This window comes from Rhipicephalus sanguineus, chromosome 2 (assembly GCF_013339695.2).
Source record: "Rhipicephalus sanguineus isolate Rsan-2018 chromosome 2, BIME_Rsan_1.4, whole genome shotgun sequence".
Taxonomy (NCBI): Eukaryota; Metazoa; Arthropoda; class Arachnida; order Ixodida; family Ixodidae; genus Rhipicephalus; species Rhipicephalus sanguineus.
This window is the reverse complement of record NC_051177.1, coordinates 181,143,789-181,165,897: the sequence shown is the minus strand read 5'-3', so window position 1 is coordinate 181,165,897 and position 22,109 is coordinate 181,143,789. Positions and strand designations below refer to the sequence as shown.

Genomic DNA, 22,109 nt, shown 5'->3' with positions numbered 1-22,109 from the left:
ATCATTCAAAGTGCATATCCTGACTCACTTAAATTTGTATTGACCTAGCACATGTACTGAAACAAGTGCACAAGGTGCCCAAGAAGAAATAAGGGCCCACAAGATTAGCAACATTTCAGTCTGTAATCAGAACAAGCATTCGCAGACATTCCCCAGGGCTGTGAAATAAAACCATGTTTAGAAGAACAGAGAGCTGAGCTAGTTGGTAAGTATTCATTCTAAAAGACAGGGCGTGCAAAGACAGGGCGGCCACTATCACTGAATGTTTAAAGAAGTCCGTTATGTTAAGTTTGAGTATGGTTGCAGAAAGCAATGAGAAAAAAACATGTCGTAGGTATTCCGTACATTCATTGCATTTCCCACAGGCTAAAGAAAGTGGGAAGTAGATACAGCGTTAATGTTGTTTTTACGCGTGCCAATAAGCTAGGTAAGATTTGTGCACTGTGCAGAGAAAAAATGAGCGAGTAATAGACAAGATGCGGAATAACATTTGTTTTGTAAAACACTCCAACAAAGCCACCGATTGCTGTACAGGTGTGGTTTATAAGGTTCCCTTTAGCTACAGCTGCTCCTACGTAGGACAGATGGGCCGCTGTGTTAACCAGAGATTATTGGAACATAAAATATTGTTAAGCTAAGGCTCAACTTCTAATCTATCTACATTGTAGAGAGTGTAAGTCCACGTCAAAATTCGATAAATACACAGTTTTATACAGGCATATGAATGAAGAAACTCATCTAATGATCGAGGCATGGCATATCGATAATAGTGGTAGCGCATGCATGAGCTAACCGTCTATTAACTTGCATAATGAATAAATCAAGTGCCTTAACAGTTATCTTTCACGTATACCCCCTCACGTGCCGGATTGAAAAGTTCGTCTATTGCATCAGCATGCGCAGATAAGTTTTCATGCCTTCTTTTTTTCTACCATTGTGTGCCTTTGCAGTTGTTAGTCGGCGTTTGTGGTGTCTTGACTTCTTTCTTGTGTCCGTGTTTGCATGCCCTGTCTTTTAGAGTGAAAATCATGTTGTGCATCAGCCTTGGTAACAGCAGCATGCTAGAACACACAGTGTGTGTTAAAGTGTTCCTGAAACACTTTTCCAAGTAATCATATAATGGCTTATCATATTGCCTCATGAACCTATTGCCGCAAAACTTTTTCAAACCAGTAAAGAATGAGAATGAGCGGAGTTACAGATGACACGGTACTAAAAAGAAGTTAGCAACCTCGAGGTACAATGACAATAATGACGTCTGTGCAGGCTAGATGAGTCTTTCAATGATGTACCAGTATAGGGCACAGGCTGTGATACAACCTAAGTGTCACTGCTGCAGGTAGTGGTACCACTGTGATTTGCTTGTTTCGGGATAAGTTGTATACTACACTGCAAACCGTTTCACACCCTTATAGGTGTATTTGCGATAAAACACCTATCGTACACCCTTTTTTTCTGTCAATATTATCCGAAAGGGTGTAATGTCTCCATTGCACACCCTTCGCACACCCTTTTTTTGTTTTTGGGTGTACAATGGGTGTATGTTCTGTTAAACACCCATGGGTGTTCTTTGAATTTTACACCTATGGGTCAATTCACGCAGTGAATTGACCAATAGGTGTAAACAAGTATCGTTGTACTGCTGAATGCGATTAAATGAGACACTGAACACCATGGGCAACACCTTCTGAAACCACGGGTCACCACCCTGTTCGACAGAGCGTCTTGGCACAGGATACTGTTTCACAAGGCACCTGAGTGTGAAGCTACCTGCTCGTGAATCAGTAATGGTTCACATTGATCTGCTAAGCTTGCCACTAAATTTTCATTCTTTTTGTTGTGCACCACAAGTCTGCTGTAATTGCAAAGACGCATGTATTTTGCCTACTTTATTAGGCAAGTGGTAGTGAAAATAAAATATAGCATTGTCGTGCCTGAGGTTCTGAATGCAGTGAGTCAACTGATGTTACTTATTTTGAGCTCACATATATTTAAGCCTTTACATCCCGATTCATTTTTGAGAAATCGTTTCTAAAATAATTTCATTTATTGCTTGATTGGATTGACACGTTGAATGAATGCCCAAAATACATTCGGAATAATATATATATTTGTTTAGCATTCAAAACATTTGTTCAGTTTACAGACAGTTGGCTTCACTGCACTGTGATCATCGCAAACACCTCTCCTAACGCTTAATCTATAGCATATATATACAGTGAAATCTCGTTGATACGATTCTGCATAATACGGTTTTCAGCCTAATACGTTTTCGTTTTTATTCCCTGCCAACATCCCTTGAAAATAATGCATTTTCATGCGTTTAATACTATCACATTTTTGCCAAAACTGGATAATACGACCGCGAAAGTGGATCTTGACCGATATATCGAGAAATCCTGCGTTTATTCTTCGCTATGCCAGCTCCCACATCGTTCCAACAACCCACGATCTGCGCGTAGCAGAGCCGGCTGAGGCCACAGCAGCATCAGTTTAGCGGCGAAAAGATCGTTGCTAGGCGATCTTTTCTTTGAGATTATATATATACATATATATTGCCGCTTTGTAAGGGCCCCCCTCCAGTGAAGCGAGACTTTAAGCCCTGCTTGTAGTCATGCAGCCCTTACTGTGTCGTCGCAATGCTTAGTGCGATTCGAATACACTGTGTAAAGCATTACAAAACATAACAATGCCGCAGAAAGAAAGCTGCGCCCACCCGACCCAACAACGGCCGGGGCGCCACCTCCTCAGCCGGCGCAGCCGCCGCTGCCGCGCGTGCGCAGCGCGCGGAACAGCTCTATCACCACGTGACTTATGCAACGCGCTCAGACACACCGCCGGACTCGACCGTTTTCTGCGTGTGTTGTGCGTCGCCTCCCGATCGGTCGAGTTTTGCAGTCGGTGTTTCGGTTGTTTGAAGTGTGCCCGCGCCGTGTGCTCGTCCTTTACCTTCTGCAAGTGCTGCTTATTACGAAGATGCACTATACTCAAAGGGAGACCTGCAGCTTCATATCGTGGAGCACTCGAACTGAAACGGTATGTACCACTAACACGTTGCTACGGCCAGCGCTTTGTTAACTCCGAGAGCGCGATCTAATGCCGTTAACTAAGCTTTTCTTAACTGGTTGACGATCGGTGAGCATTTGTTAACGTAACGAGCATATGTGAGTGTATTGTTTCATCGGGATGAAGGCAAAGTTGTGTGACGTTAGGCGCGGGCAAGCTTTGCTTTGTTTGGTGTTGAAAGCAGTGTGCGCATGCGCGGCTGTGATTCGGAAGGGGATTTGAACGCAGTTGTGGCGGTGCCCTCCTGTCGGCGGTGGTGTTGGAAGGGGGCCCCGCTCTCGATGAACCACTATTTTGATTTAAGAATAATTAGGTTGTGACGGCGCCTGTTACCTCTAAGCGTCCAGCGTGTCTAAGGCGCGTATGCTTCGGCCTGATGGTAATCCAAGTGCATTTTTTTTCGCACAAGAAAAAACAAAAAAAAAACAAAACAGGACAGAAAGCAACGACGTGGTGTCCGCGTCGTTCTTTTCCGTCCTTGTTCGTTTTGTGCGCTAAAACTACCGTGATGCTCGGGTTGATGCGTGTGGGTCATTTTAACGCAGCATGTTCCTTCGTTTTAGGTACGCCTCGCGAAGCTCGCCTAAGTGATAATACATTCCGTTTCGTTAAATTCGTACCGATGTTTTAATTCAACCGTAGCATAGGTTGCCTGATAATGCCGGCACCCGTGCATGGGGAGCCGTTCGTTAAACTTGTGTTCGCATGAATTTTTCATGTCTATGTGTGGCCGAATCGCCTTACCTACCTGAACTGTGCAAGCGCTAGTTCGAGCGTTCGAGCTTAGACGTGCGCAGGGTTCCCCATCAGGGGGTAGGGGAGTAGGAAGGTTAATCGCCGCCCCCCTCCCCCCGCCTTACTAAAAAGTCAAAGTATGGGGGCAGACTTTGCGCCCCCCCCCCCCTATGTCTGAATTGACCTGGCGGGGGGGGGGCGGGTGCCCCCCCCCCCTTCGTGCGTACGCCTGAGTGCCCGAGCACCATTTATTTTATTCTGTTTGTTTCCATTATGTCTAGCTTTCATTATTTTGTTGTGGTTATTAAGAGTTACATGCGCCTCGTCTCGATTTGGCGTTGTAACTTCGGTAAATACTTTTACGTGTACAAACATTAAAAAACGCAGTTTGTACGACCATCTCCAATGATATTATTTGGTAAAAGACAAGCCTAACGATTTAACAGATATTTTAAATTCTCCAATCATCTTCAAGGCTGCAACTTGCAGCCTTGAAGAGAAGTCCTTGTGCATAGTTTTGTTTTATATGCTTTTTATCGATGTGCAGGAATCCTTCATGCCACTAAAGAATGCTCCTTTTTCTTTAAAAATGCGGATGATACTTGTCAAATAGTACTTTCTATTTCCCAAACAAGCTAATTGCACGTAGAAAAGCTGTTAATTCTCTCCAGTTACATATGGGGCATGTTATGAGCTTAATATTTGGATGGTACTATCGTGAGCAATATGAGCTCGAACACGCGAGCGCGTGGCGAACAGCCTTGAACCTTACGTCGGTTGATTCGCAGCAGCGGCTGTCGGAAACAAAGTGAAAAGGGCGCTGCGCTTCCACTAGCTGTTGACCCTCCCGCTTCGATATTGTTGATGCGAAACAGCATCTTAGAGAGTGCCAGTGGCCGCTAGCGGTGATATGAATTCCCATCAATGCGAACAGCCACATCAGACTAGGTAGCTGCTTAGATATCGGCTGTGACGTAGCCTGCCACGATGCGCAGGCCACGCTTGCGCATCGGTATCTCGGTGGTGTCGGCTGAGGATTTTGCTGCGCCTCATTTATTTATTTTGTTATCATTGCTAGCGGTCATTGACACGCAATCAGCCGACATCTCGCAGCAACGCTAGCGAGGCGGGAGTACCAACAGTCAGCGGAACAGCGCCCCCCTTCTCCCCTCCAGTTTCGGCAGCGCCATCCACGTATCACACTATCTCAGTTTTGAGGCTATTTTGCACGTGCTCGCATGTTCGAGCTCATATTACTAACGATAATACACGGCACAGAAACTGTTATTTACTGAAACAAATAATTGAAGTCTGCGTAGTGCTTTCCAGGCAATGATTTTTTTATTTTTTATCATGCAGGGAGAGAGCGCTCCAATAACACCTTGCATTGTGTACGATGGCCCCGATCTTCCCTATGCAAGCAAGCTTTTCCTCCATGTGGACAAAGAACTGCTCTTCAGTGTGTCCAATGCCGAAGAATGAGTAGCTGCACTCACGGCAGCACATTGGCTGTTAAATATCGACTGCCATCACAAGGCGTTCAGCGTTCTCGTCGCTGTTGAATGGCTCCGTCTTGGCCAGTGGGTAATGACTCCGAGGACACAAGTAGTAAAGCTCCTGAACATTTTTAAAAAAGCCTAAAAAATAGGCCCTATCTTCTGCTTAAAGTATGTCGCCACCTGTGATTAATTAGAGCTTAAGCCATAAAGTTAATTTTCATATGGTAACGAGTAGTTATTTGTTTTACATTATACCGAAACGAATACTATGGCGGTACTAGTATTTCATTTCAATTTCTTGCTCATTTTTTGTGACATTTTAATACAAGCCAATTTCTCACTGCCGATTTCAACATGTTCTCGCAGGTCATTCCATTTTGAGGTTATTGGCTTAGTTTTTATATTCAAATGACTTTGTGACTTTTTTGCAGTAGTTTTAATAATTGAGATCTTTTGCTTTGAAACTTTAGCTTAACAAAACTGCCAGTACTTGTCAGTGAAATCAGTGCATCGAGTATTGTTTTAAAATTTATTTTTTGAGCTATATGACAAGCTTTAAGTTTTGTCAATATTTTTAAAAGAAATAAATACTCGATTTATTCAATTACCAATGATTCTGTTGTCTTTGCTTGGAAAGGGATAATCTTTAAATTTCTCTGAACATGCCCGTGTAAAATTTGATTCTACTGTTGTTATGTAGGTAATGATTCTGCAGTGCTGTCGTGGTCATAACGCCCCTATTCCCATGCATTTCCTGCATATTACCGCATTCAGCATGCGCTGCAACGTGCGCGTCATGGCCCGATTGCTCACTTTTTTGTGCCGGAGCCACAATCCATTGCTTTTGAGAAAGTGGGAAAGATTTCATAATTCCAGCAATGTGCACAGTTTTCTACTTCACTCATGTACTTTCCCAGAAAAGAGATAATATGGAGGCCTGCTGTGGAAAACGACATTCTGAGTCCTTATAATGTTGCGTGAGTTGTCACGGAGCATTGATACCCTGCTCGTGTATCAGCTACAGCTGTGTGATGGCAGTGTTTACCCTACTAAGAAAGTCGACAACATGCACAGTGGTGTGGGCACTGCTGGAATTTTGAAACTTTATCAATCCACTTTCTCATCAAGGGATTGCACACTTCTGAACTATCTCCTTAACAGGAGAACGATCAGACCGTACCTTGTGTGTTCCAGTTGATTCCAAACACATACACTGATGTTATGCAGCCCATTTAAGATGATGGCACCTTATTTTATCAACTGCATAAGTGCAGGTATAAGAAGTAGCACCAATATTTCCCTTCTTGGGAAGGGCACCTACAGCGGGAAAATTCATTCTGGGTGCGCCCAAAGGGACCAGGTGTCTGTAGTGCCCCAAGAGGGCTGACAGGGAAGAAGGTTCATTTGTGCTTCTCCCTGTAACTGCTACCTTTTCGAGGGCGTTTTTATATATTACAACCCACTCGCACGGGTGTCGCTTGTTCTAAGACCCATACTGCACTAAACGGCTGTGTTACAATGAAGCATGTTAAATTGAATTCCTCTTTATGAAGTGGAAATAATGCCCTTGCTTAATATTTTGACACAAACGCCTTGGTCATTCGTGCTCCATGTCATTTGTGCTCCTTGTTTGCCGTTCTGCACACTCGAGAAAGGTCATTGAATACCATAGAATTTGTCTCGGATGTACGAGCTCTGTGTTTATTAAAGCTTGACTTTATTTTGTACTATTGGATAATTGTGTGAACATCTTGCAATATGTGTCAACACATTTTAAGTAATGACTTTTTATTCAATCACGATTGCACTGTATATGTAAGGGCCATATATGCCGTGCTTCATATGCACCATAAAATCAGTGCTGCTGCCAGGATTTTCCCTCTGTGGCAGGAGCCACTACAATAGGTCATGCGCCCTTGGAAGGACTAGCTAAAGGGTAAGCTTTCTAGCGTTTCAATGGGAGCCAACTGGGAGGGGGGAACCACTCGAATTATGGAAATTTTTGCCTGGGTGTTTGGGTGTAATTGTGCATAAACACCCCAACGCCCTTTTTCTCGTTTGGGTGTAATGTGCTTTTACACCCTACACCCTTTTTTTCATTTGGGTGTAATATGCTTTTACACCCAACCACACCCATTGGGTGAAAGTTTGAAATTACACCCATTGTATAGGTGTAATCCTGCTTGGTACACCTATTTTTTGGGGTGTAGGGGTGTGAGTTATAGACACCAAGTTACACCTATACGGGTGTAAAGTGGTTTACAGTGTACTGTAAAAGTGGCCAGCTTCTTTTGATCTTTGTAAGTGTACACAATGATCACTGCAGATCATTGTGTACACTTGCAAAGTACCACCCAAGCAGTAAAGATTGCATAGGATTGCCAGACACCCCACTCCGATTACTGGAGTAAATTATTTCTTCTGGCAACAATCACCAAGAGGTAACCTAAGTTTGAAGACCTTTATCATATTAGCACATTTTGTAGTAACAGGTCGGTTTCACCAAAAAAAACCTACTGTAAGGTGCATGAATACTGCAAAGTTTCGATACTGATAAAAGTGACAAGCAAGAAAATCTTAGTCGAAAATCTATAGGATATAATGCTTGACCGCTCAAGATTGCCCTGTATACAAAGATTGTGATAATCGCCAGCCATATATGCCCGAATGCACAGCCATCCAATAAAGTATTGCAACACTTACTTAAATATGCAGATGCCTCAGCTTAATGTGAAAATACTATAGCCATTTCCTGGTAAAGATACAGCTGTATATTTTATGCATGTTATAGTGCAGCCACACCATGTACATTTCGAATTCTGAAATGTAGAGCATGTATACAACCATAATCAGATGCCTTCTAAAGTTGAAAATTGCACATAGTAAAAGAAAGTAAAGGAACGACAGATGTAGAATTTTAATAAATGTAATTTTTCACTTTTTTGTGTTTACTAATGTGGGCTGATTCTATGATTTTTTTAACGTTGCATGAAGCCTTTAAAGGATACTCTGCTCATGAAAAAGTTGTCATAAGAGGTCATGAACCACCGCTTGGTGAAAAAATGTAGTCTTGGTGAGAAAACATAGTCAACAAGAGTTGGAAAGTTGGTAGATCATTAGAAACAACTGGTTGCAGCGTGAACATGGCACAAAATCAAAATAAGGCACGAACAAGCGCTGCGTTTTCTTTTGTCCTTGTATTGAGTTCGCGCTGCAAGCATTTGTTTCTTTGCTCAGAAAACACATCCTGCGGAAAGCAGACACCGCTATGAAAAGCTCAGCCAAGCCTCTCAGTCATGCGCAACAAGGAGAGATTAGAAGTGGAGTGTGAAGTTGCCATTTTCACAGGCACCCTCTTTTCATACAGGGGGCTGTGCTCATTCTCTTCGCAGCTGTCGGCACCTGCTATTTGACGTTGAGCAACACATAACAGGCCAATATCCCACATAAATAAAGAGCGGCATTCGGATAAGATGCATTTCTTGCCACCAGGTGCTGCCACACGCTGGCCCGGTGCTCTATAGTAGCCACACTCATGCACAGGAATAACGACAGCAAAGAGCAATCTTATTTAATCACGCATGCTCAAGCTCATGACGTGAATTCTCTTCTCTATGCCATCCCTCCATGTGTACCTTCGAGCAAGCTCGTCGAGGTGAGAGAAGAGAGGAAGCACTGAAAGCGTGTGACAAATCCCTGTAACTCTATTCGTTCTTGATGAATTCAAGAATTTTTTGCGGCTATCGATTCGCGAGGCCCGATACTGAGGTCATTCAATGATTACTTGGAAAAGTGGTTCAGGAGCCCCTTAAAGAATGAAGTAGTGGAACACTGCAAATTGTAATGGTAAATGCCCGCTTTCTTGCAACTGTGCAAGCTGCTTTACACCAGAATGATATGTGCTTTGAGCAAGTTTCTAAAGGAAGTGATATCAACCATTGCAGTGCGTGTTCTTTGAAATCTGTTGCATCTAAAGGTAAACCATTGCGATTAAAGAGTGTATGTGTGCATGCTATTACCAGTCAGCACAGTTTTAATCACAGTTGTAGGTGGGCTGTTTGAACCAGATGGCGTCTTTGCTAGGACAAAACTAGAGTTACTGTATATACCTTTAGGTAGCAGAGTTGCGCATCTGTCTTCCAAACACCGCTAGCAATCATGCCTTGCGAAGAAGCTGACGCTCGGGCCAATTCTTGTATTTTTTGATGGCGCCGCTGCAGAGAACTGGATTGACACTAGTCATTCACGGTAAAGTTAATCACCGGTCTTCGACACGCCAAACATGTCGATCGGTGACCCGGTAGGCATGTCGCCTGCAAAAATGGAGTGCGTCTTTGCCGCAAAGCTGTGGTTGCTAGCCAGACCTATGCGCAACTCTGCTACCTAAAGGTAGCATATACAGTAACTCTAGACAAAACTAAGGGAAACAACAGCTGTAATAATAGTGCAGCTGGTCTACCAGAAATACAGCAACTGGGTGCTTGTGCCAGTCAAAGTTTTGCAGGTAGATTCTAACGCAACGATATCTGGCAATGCAGACACAGCACCACTCCACAGAGCTTGTAATGCAGAGAAGTGGCTATTTCCAGCTTAATGTTCTGCTTTGCCTTGGCTGATGCAGCAAATTATTTTAGCATTCTACACAAACCAGACAAATGGGACATTTGTCAGCAGCGCCCAAGGTCACAGGGAATACCTAAACTTTGCAGAATGTTCCAATGTGCACTGTCCTATGTGTTGTCTTTCCTATACAAATTGATGGTAGGACTGCATTACACCAAACGTGCTGCAATTGTTAGAAGAAGCACACTTGCAGCGAAGAGAGGTACGTAATCAAAATGGTACAATTAGCGCTAGACAGTTGCACTGAGCCCCATGTAATGTATTGGACAGACGGACTGTCGACCATCTACACATGAAGTGTATCATGACATATCCAATGGCAGGGAACAACACGGACATGTACAAAACAGTAACTCTATTACATTGAAGCATCCCTCGAGCAAAATAGCTGCACCGATCAGAAGCTACCGTAACATAATTGCACCAAATCAAGTTTCGCGACTGAGGCCGTAGCGTCACGTAAATAATGAATTGTTGAATGCAGTTCCACCTCGATACAACCGAGCTCGAGCTAAGCGCTTGTACTGTGGATGCTCACACAGCGTGCAAATGCGCAAAGGTACAGTTCGAAGGCGAACGACACACAAACACATCACACCAGGCAGAAGGCCTGGCCCACTTAACTCATTTGCTCCGTCGCGCGGTAGAAAACACCGCAGGACAGCGAATGCAAAAACTTACCTTGGCGTGAGTTGACACCGGCGCGAAGCGCGCGCTGCCGATCCGCTAGGGACAAGTGGAGCTGGGGGCGTTTTCCTCCTCAGTACCTAGGCCAGCGGCCGTCTTCAGGGAGAAAAACTACCTAAAAAGGGCGTTTCAGGCTCTACCGAATGGCGGCGCTGCGGTCGCTCCCTGTAGCGGCCACGAAAACAAATGTCGCCCCGGACCTCTCGCTGATTTTTTTTCTTTGTCACAGCGCTGGGGAGAAAAGCAAGCTCCGTGGCTTGCGTGAGTTCCTGCCAAATCGTAGCTCTTTCGAGTGAGGACGTGCTGAAACACTACATAGAGACGGGCAAGCCCTCGGAAGCATGTCGTTTGCCTTGATTCCGGAGGCGGCCGTCTCCTTCTGCCGAGGATTTGAAGCGAGCTCGTAAGTGGCATTCTATTTCCTGACGGTGTATCGCATGGTGAGTTTTGTCTAGCGACAAAATCAAATTTTATTTGCACTATTGATGCGTCAATCTGGTCGTCTCTTCTAGCTGACAGATCAGAAGTGTTCAGGCGAACGGCGGTTATATTTGTCCGTGGACCTAAGACTTCGTTGACAGGCAAATATGTAAGATTTTCTTGTTTTTTATTTGTGGCACCTTATTGTAAGACCGTGACATATTTTGCCGTTTTCTCTAGAGAACACTGCAACAAGGACTGTAGTGTGGATAGCGTGCATCGCTGGTCTGGCAAACTGAAAAAAATTCTGGTAACATGCATGCTTGGTTACAAAAGTCTCGCGCAATCGCTTTTCACATTGAATTTGGTCGCAAGTATGCTGTAAATTCCGACTGCACAATATGTGACTAGCCCGCGGCCGCTTTTAAGGTAAGATTGTGTATTTATTGTACCATTTGTTTTCCAGTGACATTAAGAGCCAACAACGAAAACCTCGATCCATCCTGTCTCCACATATTATCTAGTTTGTGCGCTGTGGAGCTTGAAGCACTTCTCAGAATTTCAGCACACTCGCATTTATTGTAAGTGCAGTGTTTTTCTTATTTGTGCAGCGACAAAATTATTTTGTTTAGTTGTGTAAATAGAGTTTCTAGACGCGACATGACTGTGCAACTAGTCAAGTAAATAGTCTACCTTTCTCGTAGTATTATTCATTGTTGTTTCTTTCAGTTTTTCCCGACAGAAGAACAATGCAAGTCTCACATCTCGATGGTAAAACGTCGCACCTGCGTACGTGTTCAGAGCCAAGAGCACGAGAACTGGCCGAAAGAAAGGAGCTGATCCAAGAAGAATGCCGTCCGTCTTGTACATATGTCAGCGCTATCATGCAGCGATCACATGGACTGTACGGTTGCGTTGCAGAAGGGCTGATGCAAACGCTCCGCGTGAACAATGTTGCATGCAAAATTAGTGCATTTATACATTGCAAAATAAACATCTAAAGAGAGAGAACTTATATTCACGTCTTTCTTTTATTGTGTGTTACGTATTAACACGTTAACAAGTGCAGACCGTTAGAGGCGTTTAATTCCGTCTTACATGTGCACCGTGCCCGTAATTCAGATGGTTAAACGCCTCTAAAACCGCCCGTTGACATTAAATACCACATGCACCAACACACCTGAAAAACAATTGATGCCGTTTGTTAGAACACGCAGAAATAAAAAAGAAAAACTGGCAGATCCCACGCAGTGTGGGAATCGATGTAATGCGAGGCAGCCAGCAAAGAGCTGCATACATCGTCCTGTTTGTCATTGAGGCTAATCAAGTCATTCATGTGGTGACATCTAGTTCGCCATATATCGCGAGATTGTCATACATGCATGCGTGTACAATCTGGTATATGCCATGCTAATGAAACATATATTCTGCTACATATATAGGATGCGTGACCTGCTATTTATGTTCGGCATTCCTGTCATGCCATACCAATTTAGGTATATACCCAGTTAACAAAATGGCCGCGAGCGCACTATGAGCGTGGCGTCTAAATCATACCTACATGACATGCATGTCATGATTTTCGAGTTACCACCTATTTATGTTAGCCACACAGAGGTCGCGCAATACCAATTTTGGTCTATATCAAGCTAGCGAAACGGCCTCGAGCGCACCATGAGCGTGGCACGTAAGTCATGCTGTACATGACATGCGTGTCATGACTGTCATGTTAACTCCTGTTATTTGTGTTCGTCACACAGTCACGTCGCGAGATACCAATTTAGGTGTATATCAAGCTAGCGAAACGGCCGCCGGCGCACCATGAGCGTGGCACGTAAGTCATGCTGTGCATGACATGCGTGTCGTGATTTTCACGTTACACCTGTTATTTGTGTTCGTCACACAGTCACGTCGCGCGATACCAATTTTGGTGCATATCAAGCTAGCGAAACGGCCGCGAGCGCACCATGAGCGTGGAATGTAAATCATGCTGTACATGACATGCGTGTCATGATTTTTATGTTAACTCCTGTTATTTAGGTTCCTGACACAGTCACGTCGCGAGATACCAATTTTGGTGTATATCAAGCTAGCGAAACGGCCGCCAGCGCACCATGAGCGTGGTACGTAAGTCATGCTGTACATGACATGCGTGTCATGATTGTCATGTTAACTCCTGTTATTTGTGTTCGTCACACAGTCACGTCGCAAGATACCAATTTTGGTGTATATCAAGCTAGCGAAACGGCTGCCAGCGCACCATGAGCGTGGCACGTAAGTAATGATGTACATGACATGTGTGTCATGGTTTTCATGTTACCACCTGTTATTTGTGTTGGTCACACAGTCACGTCGCGAGATACCTATTTTGGTGTATATCAGCCTAGCGGAACGGCCGCCAGCGCACCATGAGCGTGGCACGTAAGTCATGCTGTGCATGACATGCGTGTCATGGTTTGCACATTCAGACCTGTTATTTGTGTTCGTCACACAGTCACGTCGCGCGATACCAATTTTGGTGCATATCAAGCTAGCGAAACGGCCGCGAACACACCATGAGCGTGGAATGTAAATCATGCTGTACATGACATGCGTGTCATGATTTTTATGTTAACTTCTGTTATTTAGGTTCGTGACATAGTCACATCGCGAGATACCGATTTTGGTGTATATCAAGCTAGCGAAACGGCCGCCGGCGCACCATGAGCGTGGCACGTAAGTCATGCTGTGCATGACATGCGTGTCATGGTTTTCATGTTACACCTGTTATTTGTGTTCGTGTCACAGTCACGTCGCGCGATACCAATTTCGGTGCATATCAAGCTAGCGAAACGGCCGCGAACGCACCATGAGCGTGGAATGTGAATCATGCTGTACATGACATGCGTGTCATGATTTTTATGTTAACTCCTGTTATTTAGATTCGTGTCACAGTCACGTCGCGCGATACCAATTTCGGTGCATATCAAGCTAGCGAAACGGCCTCGAGCGCACCATGAGCGTGGTACGTAAGTCAGGCTGTGCATGACTTACCTGTCATGGTTTTCATGTTACCACCTGTTATTTGTGTTCGTCACACAGTCACGTCGCGCGATACAAATTTTGGTGTATATCAAGCTAGCGAAACGGCCGCCAGCGCACCATGAGCGTGGCACGTAAGTAATGATGTACATGACATGTGTGTCATGGTTTTCATGTTACCACCTGTTATTTGTGTTCGTCACACAGTCACGTCGCGAGATACCTATTTTGGTGTATATCAGCCTAGCGGAACGGCCGCCAGCGCACCATGAGCGTGGCACGTAAGTCATGCTGTGCATGACATGCGTGTCATGGTTTGCACATTCAGACCTGTCACTTATGTTTGTCATACACTTTTGTCACGCCATACCAATTTTGGTATATAGCAAACTAACGAAACGGCCGCAGGAGCACCAAAACAGTGGCATGTAAATCATGTCGTTCATGACATCGATGTCATGATTTTCATGTTATGACCTGTCATTTATGTCAGTGATAAAGTCATAAAGCACAAAGTCGTAGGCGGCTAGATAGATACGCTCAAAGTCGCAGAAGTTCGCTAAGAAATGCGCTCAAAGTCGCAGAAGTTCGCTAAGAAATGCTTCGCATTTAAAAAAAAATGCAGAGCAATACTTGCGAGAAACGTCCGCAACCGACCTACGGCCGTCGGTAAATCGGCACTTATGTAAGGTCGCGCCTTGGTCAACCCACGAGCGGCATGCACTCGGCCTCGTCGGCCACGGCGGGCGGGCCTACATTGGGTGCCGACGCAGGTCCACATGAGGCCAATGTCAATCCCCGAGACCGGCCCTACATTGGGTGTCAAGGTTGGGCCAGCGACAGTGCAGTTGGTCAGCGACGTCAGGCCGACATTTTGCCAAGGATAAAATGTTGCTTGGGGTGGTGCCTGGGAATGCAATGAATACATTTTAATTACCGCTACCTTAAAAAGACACTTTCGGTTTCGATATCGAGTGGATGGCTTCTCAGTGACGTTTGATAGCAGTGTGACGTCACGGGGATACAGTAATTCGCGGCGTACTAGCGGCAAATCCGTCATCCGCTCGCGATCCACATGAGCAACGATTAGTGAATTGTCGTCCAGTGATCCTGACAGGGATTTCTGCGATTTAGGCTGCATGCAGGACGCAGAGCTCGCAAACTCAGGGGAACTGTGTTACTGTGTTGTAACTGTGTTGATTCGTCGGGATAATGCCTATTGCAGTGGGCTGGCTTGCAGATGCTCAGCGACGAAAACTTCAAACTCAAATTAAAATATTTTATACATTTTCTCCGCCTCCGGTGTGTGGAGAGCGTTCACACCGCATACCAAGGAAACAAAAAATGTTCGTTTTGCAATCTCTCAAAATCGTGTCAGTACTCCTTTAATAACAACCCTCAAGCGCCTAAATTGCACATAATTCTTTATCCAATGATTTACAGTACTATAAATGCCATACCATAACAACTTTTCAAATATTGAATCATGGCGCACAACATCGAAGTTTTTCTTGAAATCAAGAAATAAGCAACAGATCGTACTGCTTTTGTCCAATGCACTTGCAAGATCAAGAGTTCTTTTTTTAAGTTGCATGACACCACGGCAACGGAAAGGGGAGTCAAAGATTACAAAAAACAATAGAGGCCACCTTGTCGAGAAATGAGTAACCACAACATCGAGCACCAGGTTGGCATAACTTCTCTGACCATTAGAAAAAGAGCGGCACTGGGAACAGAACCCGAAACCTCCGAAAAACTGGCTTGTCTATTCCGCTTTCTCTTCCACTACTCCTCTTCCTACAACGACTTTATGCCATTCTTCCTCCTGAGTTCTCTAACTAAGCGACTTTCTTAAATTTAAACCTTAAACTTTCACGGTCACCTCTAATCAAAAACCTGTGCCCTCCCTGCCCCACCTCTTCCCTTTTTTTTAACGCGACAGTAAACAGGCTCTGATTTTTTTTTCACCTCCCAAAATTAAGCTTGCTAAGTCGTACAGAAGGCCACACTTTGCTAATATCGCAGCGTTACATGCCGTGCAGACGCTCCATTTCAAAAAACAATTCCCGCACCCTCTCCAGCGCCTGCCCAATCCTCTTCACCAGCAAAGGGACGTAATGTAGCCCACGAGCAACTTTACGTAGCACCAACTTCTTCGAATGGTTCCCTGCACTACGAAATGGCGCCTTGGTCTTGCGGTGATGCAGTTTTGGCCGTGCTGTTTGCCGTTTCATTTTCCTGTGCTGCCCTTTGCTGTTTTGATGGAGGCCGGCACTACCGGGACTGCTGATATCGCCAGAACAAAGGCTTTAGCGATCAAAAGCCTCCGAGATCCGAGACCACTAGGAGAAGGGCACGTGCGCCGTTTACCTCGCCAGTGCCTCACACCGCGCTACCTCACCGCGGCACTATGACACTAGCAAAACTTCTATGAAGCCATCCTGTTGTTGGCTGCACACCGATGACGTAATCGTTGACGTCGTGTTAACTTGCGGAAGTGAGTCACGACAATGGGCTAAGCCTGCCCATCTTCGCTGCAGATGAGTGTCGGAAGGCCGAGCAAGAAACCAAAATGAGCTGAAGGAGGTTGTTCTATACCGTGTGACTTCCGTATTAAAGCACTTACTCGAAAAAATTTTGCGGCAACGTGTTCGCATCGTACAAGTGCACAGTTATCTCTCCGTAACAAACACTGGACCGTGTGTTTCCTTACTGACCCTTTATGGGAATCCTGCAGGCACCTCACCTTCATGGGTTCTTGCTTCCATGAAGACAGGACATGTGGCCCGCGAGCTGGTGTTTTCGTGCAAAAGAGGAGGAGGAGGAAAAGAAAAACGGAAGGACAGGAAGGTTAGCCAGTTCTCATACCGGCTGGCTACCCTGTGCTGGGAGTGGGGAGGGAAGATGATACAAAAGATATATTACAAAAAATAAGAGAGAAAAAGAACAATAATATGACAAACGACACTGCGGACGTGCTCTGTCCATGATAAAGTGCTGTACGAGACTAACAAATGTTCAAATGAAGACTTGTGCATATGGCTCTAAACCAGTGGAGAGTGTGAGCGAAAAGCTCGTAGTGATGATTATTTCAGCTGACTGCGTGAGTAATACTATACTTTTTTTCGTGACTCATAATTCTTGCATGCATGGTGCTATTGCTCGCTTACCCGTGCGAATCAGTTTGTTTTCGTTCCTCCCTCGTGCGGGTTCATCTTTAACGTTTCTGCACAGTTAGCCAACTCTAGCACCGGAACTATGCCGCGCGGATGCCACTTGACACGAGTTTTTGCCTTCTCTTGCTGCCCACGCACTAAGACACCGCTTGAAGATGGGTGAGCCCCATGCCGCCCCACATTATTGAAGTTTAATAGACTCCAAGTGCTTCGCGTGGAAACGCAATGCAAAAAAACTACAGCGCGTAGCAGATGCCCCTCGCTTTCCGCGAACTTGAGCGCACAAAGCCCATGGTTCTGGCGCAGCAGTTCGCAGCAAAAAGGCCCACGTGGGAGCCACCGCTTTGGACACTTTCCCAGTATTCTAGGTCACTAGCATTGGCATTGTGTTTAGATAGTGCCCCACGAGACAAAAGCCTTCACCTAAACACCGAACCCCCAATGCAGCGGTGCATGCATCTATAGTCGGGTACAACTTTAGAAAAAAGCGGCATTTGCACCTCAAAGGCGGATGCACACGCGCTTCCACCAATGGGCGCGCGCTCTAGACTGACGTCACGAGCCGGACGGCCGGTGACTCCGCTCAAGGAGAAGATGGCCGCCCGCGCTTCGAACTCGGCCGAGTCGCGTCAGCGGGACTATTTCTTTGCCGCGGAGGCAATCGGCTGCCGCGCTTCGGTCATATGGGCGGGGCCTCTCCTTTTTTCTAAAGTTGTACCCGACTGTAGTGGTGTATAGCCGTTTCGTGGTGGCTATCCTGCTGGATTGATGGATGGATGCTATGAGCGTCCCCTTTATAACGGGGCGCTCACATGTGTGCGACAAGGCTGAAGGACATGATACAGATGCGAAGAAATTTTCTTCACATCTATGTCCCCCATACTTTCTTGGCTTCATTATCTGCTGGTTTTCATTAAAGGGTCCATGAAACGGTTTTTTGACATTTCGTTTCGCTAAGACCATTACTGGAGCAAATCATTGGCACCATAATTCAGTAGAAACACCCTTTATTAAGGAAGCTACGTATAATAAATAGCTCCCCTCCTCCTACACTCCGCCTTTCACCCTCAACTTTTCCTTCGAGCGCTCGGGGCTAAGCTCCGCCTTCAAGAGGCTCTGCGTCACGATGTGACGTGCGAGAACGCTTGCGTGCCGTCGCGTCGTCTACTTCCCGTAAGTCGAAGCCAGCGCAGTAGCCACCGGTGGGTCAAGCGCTGGGCCTGATCGTCCGTCTCCTGCGAGCGCCATCCGAGCAGTGTGTACGTGTTTTTTTGACGGCAGTTCAGGCAGTTGCTCAGAATGGACCCCGCCCTCGAAAAGCGGTTGGCCCGAATGAGCCGAGAAATGGCTTTCGACTAGTGATGCAGAACTATCGATGCTACTTTCGATACTATTTAAAATCAACAGCGCGAATTCATTGCAGCATAAACTTGGTTTCCCGCGCGCGTGGTACATAGTGGAGCCGGAGGAGCAGGCTGAAGGGCAAGAAAGTTGACATGCTTGTGTTCTTCACCAGAGTGCTTCGCTGACAGATTATCATAAAGTCAAACTATGCAGCTGTAGCGGAAAGGAAGCCGTCACATGGGGTGGAACTGCGTGGCTTCAGTTTTATATTGCATTTTATGATTTCAAAGTAAAAAAAAAATGATCAAGAACAAAGTTTGGTAACTGTAAGATGTAACTGGTTGCTTTTAAATATTGCAAGAGGCGGGTTCTTCTAAAGAGGTTCGGCACGGACGCCTGGCACAAGGGTCACGAATTCGAGACAGCGTCAGCACAGAAAACAGACCGAGCGCGCAACACACGAACGTCATCGTCTTCACTCTCGCTGGCACAGAGCGGGCGCCGATGCGCACCGGCACAATCTCTCCTCGCACAAAAGGAGCCAATCTGGCGACCTAGGGAGAAGACGCTACAGGCGGGTCGTAGCAGGGTTTGAGCCGCGCTACGTGAACTGTTTCGCGGCCGCGGCAGCGATGATTGGCCGTTGAGTCGACCGGCTCGACGACGTAGTTCACGGGAGATGTCTGCTCCAGGATGCGGTAAGGGCCTTGATACCTTGACAAGAGTTTGGTGGAGAGGCCTGGAGTTGTGGACGGGACCCAGAGCCAAACCAGCGCTCCCGGGGAGTAATGGGCACTAGACGCAGCAGCGTCATGGCGTGATTTCTGGCGACACTGGTCTTGCGCAGTAAACGAACGAGCCAGTTGACGGCAGTCTTCTGCGCAAGCAGCAGCTTCAGAAATGGGTTTGGCTTCAGAAATGTTCGGTTGGTAGGGCAGAATGGTGTCCATGGAGTATGAAGGTTCACGTCCATACAGGAGAAAGAAGGGAGAGAAGCCGGTGGTAGTTTGGGCCGCAGAGTTATAAGCATATGTGACGAAAGGAAGTACTTGGTCCCAGTTGGTATGATTGTCCGACGCGTACAACGCAAGCATGTCGGCAAGGGTACGATTGAAGCGTTCCGTCATGCCGTTAGTTTGAGGATGGTATGCGGAAGCGGTGCGGTGTACAATGGATGGTAAGACAAAATGTCAAGAAGGGAAGCGATCCAAGGATCTTTGCGCTGTTCGGCCGGAATGTCGGTGATGGTCAGAGATGAATTACAAGTAGAAGCTGATTAGCAGGCAGTGTCAGAAGGCAGTGGCGATCGAGATAGGGCGTCAGCGTCCGAATGTTTTCGCCCGGAGCGATAAATGACACGTATGTCATACTCTTGTAGGCGTAAAGCCCACCGAGTGAGGCGTCCAGTCGGGTCTTTCAGGAACGATAGCCAGCATAAGGCATGGTGGTCGGTGACAAAGTCAAACTGACGCCCGCAAAGGTAGGTGCGAAATTTACCGATTGCCCAAACAATTGCCAGACACTCCTTTTCTGTTACGGAGTAATTTGACTCTGCCATTGTGAGGGTACGGCTGGCATATGCTACAACATACTCGCCAAAGCCGTGTTTGCGTTGAGCGAGTACAGCGCCAAGTCCGACGCCACTAGCGTCCGTGTGTATTTCTGTAGGCGCGTTGGGATCGTAGTGACGCAGGATTGGTGGGGACGTGAGAAGTCGGCGGAGCGTCGTAAATGACTCATCACAGTCGGTATTCCATGCCGAGAGGTCGGTGCTGCCGGCGAGAAGCTGCGTCAAGGGGGAAATAATGGAGGCGAAATTGCGGATGAAGCGCCGAAAATATGAAGACAAGCCGATGAAGCTTCGGAGCTCCTTTAGAGTGCTGGGCTTGGGGTATTCGGCAACCGCTCGAAGTTTGGCAGGATCTGGTGAAATTTCTTCTTTCGAGACGACGTGGCCTAGGATGGTAAGCTGACGGGTGCCAAAATGACATTTCTTTAAGTTTAACTGCAAGCCAGCAGTAGTGAGGCACTCGAGAACTTGTTCAAGGCGAGCGATATGAGATAGAAAATCTGCAGAAAAGACCACTATATCATCTAAGTAGCATAGACAGGTCTGCCATTTGAGTCCTCTGAGAATAGTGTCCATCATCCTCTCGAAGGTTGCAGGCGCGTTGCAAAGCCCGAAAGGCATTACATTAAATTCGTATAAACCGTCAGGGGTGACAAAAGCTGTTTTTGGACGGTCGGCTTCAGCCATCGGCACTTGCCAGTAGCCTGAACGCAGATCCAGAGAAGAAAAATATTCGGCTCCTTGAAGGCAATCCAGGGCATCGTCGATTCGTGGTAGGGGATAAACATCCTTTCTCGTAATGTTGTTTAGCCGGCGGTAGTCAACGCAAAATCTGATCGAACCATCCTTTTTTTCGCACAGCACGACAGGAGAAGCCCAGGGACTGCTGGATTCCTGAATCACGCCGCGTTGCAGCATGTCATCTACGTGATCGCCAATAACGCGGCGTTCGGCTTGCGATACTCGGAAGGGACGCTGTCGCAGTGGAGCATGGTGACCAGTGTCGATACGATGAACAACCGCAGACGTGCGCCCCAATGATGATTGGCCGACGTCGAATGAACCACGAAAGCGTTCAAGCAGTTGAACGCTTTCGTGGTTCATCCGTTCTTCCGCCACCGCACCCGCCTCACCTGACCAAGACGCAAGAAGGCGTCTTGGTCAGGTGAGGCGGGTGCGGTGGCGGAAGTGACGGCATTTATCGTTAGTGGTGCCATATCGTAGGGTGCATCCAACGGGAACATGGCATCAAAAGTGTCCAGACGACCGATGCATTCGCCTTATAACAGAGTTGATGAGCAGGGGAATGGATTGCACGCGTAGACTGCACCGGCACCATTCGCAAGTGCAACGACAGCAAAGGGAGTACACGGTTTCGTCGGCGCGCACAGTCTTCAGACGGTGTAAACAGGGCACTGGAATTACAGAGTCACAGGAAACGGACACGGCAGAGAACGGAGAAATGACGACGTCAGCAGCGACGACCAATTTAAGCGACTGGCTTGGGGAGTCCAGGACAGTGGTACCCAAAGGGGACAGAGCGAGTTGAGCACGAGCGCAGTCAACGACAGCATGGTGTGCGGGGAGTCCCAGCCGACTCCCCGCAGCCGACTCCCCGTGCCGACTCCCCGTGCCGAGTCCCAGCCGACTCCCCGTGCGGAAAGGAAGTCCCAGCCGAGGATGACGTCATGCGACGCATGCGAGAGGACAACAAGTTCGACAATATAGAATGCGTCGTGGATAAAAACACGTGCTGTGCACGCGGCCGAAGGCTTAACGTGCTGTGAGCTCGCCGTCCGTAATAGAAGGTCAGAAACCGGTATCGTCACTTTCTTGAGCTTGCGGCATAATAGTTCACTGATAACACAAACGGCAGCTCCTGTGTCAACAAGAGCGTTGGTCGCGACACCGTCTATAAAAACTGCGATTTCGTTAGGGGGCGAAAGATGAGGCCCTGAAATTTTCGAC

At 46.6% G+C, this 22,109-nt stretch overlaps 1 protein-coding gene and 1 long non-coding RNA gene across 3 annotated transcripts in view; one reads left to right on the top strand and one right to left on the bottom strand.

The window, feature by feature from the left end:
- Window positions 1-22,109, bottom strand: part of LOC125757269 (gastrula zinc finger protein XlCGF52.1-like) — a 158,657-nt gene that overhangs the window by 17,533 nt on the left and 119,015 nt on the right. The window contains exon 4 of one of the 2 annotated variants that reach the window (XM_049412710.1): window positions 12,161-12,210. The exons of the other annotated variant lie outside the window; for it this stretch is intronic. Coding sequence (XP_049268667.1) covers window positions 12,167-12,210 — 44 coding nt within the window. The 3' untranslated portion in view covers window positions 12,161-12,166. Of the gene's footprint in view, window positions 1-12,160; window positions 12,211-22,109 lie in introns of those variants that run through there. 2 annotated transcript variants of the gene reach the window in all.
- LOC119383898 (uncharacterized) lies at window positions 10,793-11,993 on the top strand. The gene is made up of 3 exons (XR_005181788.2): window positions 10,793-11,013; window positions 11,123-11,611; window positions 11,760-11,993. It is a non-coding gene; the product is annotated as an uncharacterized LOC119383898 (long non-coding RNA).